At 38.8% G+C, this 3,094-nt stretch overlaps 1 protein-coding gene across 2 annotated transcripts in view; it reads right to left on the bottom strand.

Moving 5' to 3' along the window:
* Nucleotides 1–3,094, bottom strand: part of LOC101848612 (E3 SUMO-protein ligase NSE2) — a 13,152-nt gene that overhangs the window by 2,338 nt on the left and 7,720 nt on the right. For both annotated transcript variants that reach the window (XM_005108319.3, XM_005108320.3), the window contains exons 2-4: nucleotides 2,719–2,879; nucleotides 2,149–2,255; nucleotides 1,120–1,264 (exon numbers count right to left, since the gene is read on the bottom strand). In XM_005108319.3, the coding sequence (XP_005108376.1) occupies nucleotides 1,120–1,264; nucleotides 2,149–2,255; nucleotides 2,719–2,851 (385 nt within the window). In that variant the 5' untranslated portion in view covers nucleotides 2,852–2,879. The remainder of the gene's footprint in view (nucleotides 1–1,119; nucleotides 1,265–2,148; nucleotides 2,256–2,718; nucleotides 2,880–3,094) is intronic.

Genomic DNA, 3,094 nt, shown 5'->3' with positions numbered 1-3,094 from the left:
TTGTGAGAGGTAAAGTTGTACATTGTATTATAAGAGGTAAAGTTGTACACTGTATTGTAAGAGGTAAAGTTGTACACTGTATTATGAGAGGTAAAGTCGTACACTGTATGGTGAGAGATAAAGTTGTACATGGTATTGTAAGAGGTAAAGTTGTACACTGTATTGTAAGAGGTAAAGTTGTACACTGTATTGCTACTGTCAGAAGTGTGGTTCTGAGGGTATGGATCAACATCTGTGGCGTAGCATTTAGCTGCTTTGCTTTCATAAGCAGGAGGCTAGAGTTGGATTAGAAGAGCTGGGAGAAAATTTCTATTGAGTATCTCAGCTGACAAAATGTACACACCACATCAGATGTGGTTGAATGATGTATCTGAAGTGATATGTACATTTTGTCAGCTTTACTTCTCTTTTCATATTTAATTTTAATGAAAGCAATATATAATTTAATTTTTTTTATATGTACCTGCAAGTGTTTTTACGGTCCTGTACAGCCAAGAAAAATTTCCTTCGCGGATAATAAAGTATTATCTTATCTTATCAGTCTCTCCACTGGGATGTTGTATCCTCCTCAGGCTGGGTTGGCCTGGTTGGAAGCCTGCCTCCTATATGATCTTAATTGTGTTGATGGAAGTATGAAAACACATACATTAAAAAAAATAATTTTTTTTTAAAGTTAGGATAATCCTTTTGTTAAATGAAAATGAGAAGATGTTTTTACCTCATGATCCCCAGGAGGCAAACCGGACTAACGGTACTGACCATAGCAGTATTTTAAAACAAAATTTTTATTCCTTAAAAGTACAGCCTAGCATTAGCATGTACACACAGCGGAATTGACGGGACGTGGAAATCTTACGTTATGTACACATTTTGCTATGATGTTTTTGAAATATACAAAGAATATATACCTCAGTGCTTTCTTGTCCTATCTCTATTTTTAATAACAGAGAAAACAGTTCATAACAAAGAGTGAGCTTAAGAAAAAGTCACATTTTCAAAAAAAATGGAGATAGGACAAGAAAGCACTGAGGTTGCTAAGTGTGTGTTTTGCTATGTGTGTGCTAGACTGTATATTTACAAATAAGTAATGGCGATTCTTGGCAGTGAAGAAAGGTGTACCTATGTCTTCCACATTGACAAACTGCTCCTCCATGGCTTGAAACTTGGGGTGGCCTTCCACGTCCACGTCCCCCTGAGACTGAATCTGGGTCATCTTGTTGTCAAACTCCGCTCGCGGGTTCACTTCGTCCTCTGACCGGCTACTCTGAGGACAGGAAAAACCCCCATCAAAAACAGTTTAGAACATTTTGCTGAATCACTTCACTAACGATTGACTAATTCAACCTCCTGGCGGTATTGACTTAAAATGTCCATCTGAGTGAATGGTCCACTTCATCAAATCTCTGAGCTGTCTGAAGGTAAAAACAGTCGCAACGTTACACTGGAAATACAGAAGAACACCACATCATCGCTGTCACATAAGAATACAATAAGGCAATAAAACTGCGATGTATTTTCATCACCTTGTAAAAAAGAGCCAAACACAGTTACTCATCACCGAAAAGCTCTTCAAATGTACAAATCCCAGAAAGCAAAATTGAACAGGAGAGAGAAAAAAGTGTTTCAATTTTTTTTAAAACCTACATCATGCATTTGTGTCTTGCTTTTTTTTTTCAACATGGAGAATTTGAACTTCAACAAAATATTACTTGAGCACATGTGAGTGATGCCACAGATTTAGATTTACACTTCGAACCTACAATCCCACTTGAGCGGGGCAGCTCTACTTCCCCAATGCTCTGAGACCCCGTTGAAGGGGGAAGGGAAACACCCCTTTCCGATTGTGTGGTTCTATTTTCTATTCAATAAGAATAAAGTACAAGCTACAGTGTGGGATTGAAGCGTGAAGTAAATCGAGAGTCTATGTTGTGAAGTTTGAAGGAGCGAAGTGTATTTACGGCTATTTGCGAAGTGTTTAATGAGCTGATCAGTCCCAGCCATCAAGACCAGGGACTGGTGCTCTCAGGATTGGGGTCACAATAGGGTCAGGAGGTCAGGGTTCAAAGGGTTCAGAAACTGCAACAATAAAAATGCTTCAACATTTCGGGCTCAGCACATTTTAATAGCTGGCCGACAAAATATTCTTACCATTGATTTGACATGATTGAGAGCAGCAATATACTGCTTCACCTCCGCTTCCATCTGCACATAGTCGGCCATGATAGTCCTAGCATCCTGCCTAAGTTTAACATCACCTGTACAATTGACACGGTGAAAGAGTTAAGTGGTAGTTCATAAATATAGAATAAATAATACATTACACTTATTGATGCCCAGGGGGAAATTTGAATCACGGTGCAAACATACAACATAAATTATAATCAAACACACAATTTATCTGTACATATACAAACAAAGAATACCAAATACATTATTTTACACCAATGCAGAGAATTTCACAAACATGCCATTGCTGGTCACCAGTTGAGCGTACACTGCCTGTTTTATATAATTAGGGTTATCACAACTTGCTCAAGAATACAATCCGATGGTCACCCATCTTAACCCTGTATGACAGACATTTGCTTTACGTTATTTCTGAGTTTGAACTCATTAACCAATCGGCTTAAAAAACGATTCAAGTTCCAGAACGTTCAGTTTGAGATTTGACTCAGGGCCATTGGCTCCAAAGTCCAGAAAGCTATCAACATAACATACCCTCACAGTACTCTGCAATGTTTGAGACAACATCTATCGTGCTGTCCATGCCGCTGCCGATATGTTGAAGAATTCGCTGCTCGAGAATGTGGAGGTCCGAGTCCAATTCCCGCGTCTGATGTCGGCCGGCCATGGTGGGGAGCTGTCAAGACTTTTTGTCCCTGAAATTTTTGGTGGAGGTGTAAGAAAAGGAACGTAATTAAAATGGGTTAGAAAAAGAGTTATCTAAACTGAGTCTTGTCTATATTTGAAAAGAACTGACAGACTAACAGGGCCTTTGAGCAATATGATAAACCAAATTCAGGAGTATCTAAATTTCATATAGGGGAATTTTTTATCATGTTTTAAAACATCATGTTAATGTTGACCCCCCCCC

This window comes from Aplysia californica, unplaced genomic scaffold (assembly GCF_000002075.1).
Source record: "Aplysia californica isolate F4 #8 unplaced genomic scaffold, AplCal3.0 scaffold00678, whole genome shotgun sequence".
NCBI lineage: Eukaryota > Metazoa > Mollusca > Gastropoda > Aplysiida > Aplysiidae > Aplysia > Aplysia californica.
Note: the sequence above shows the minus strand (reverse complement) of the source record. Positions and strands in the feature narration are given on the sequence as shown.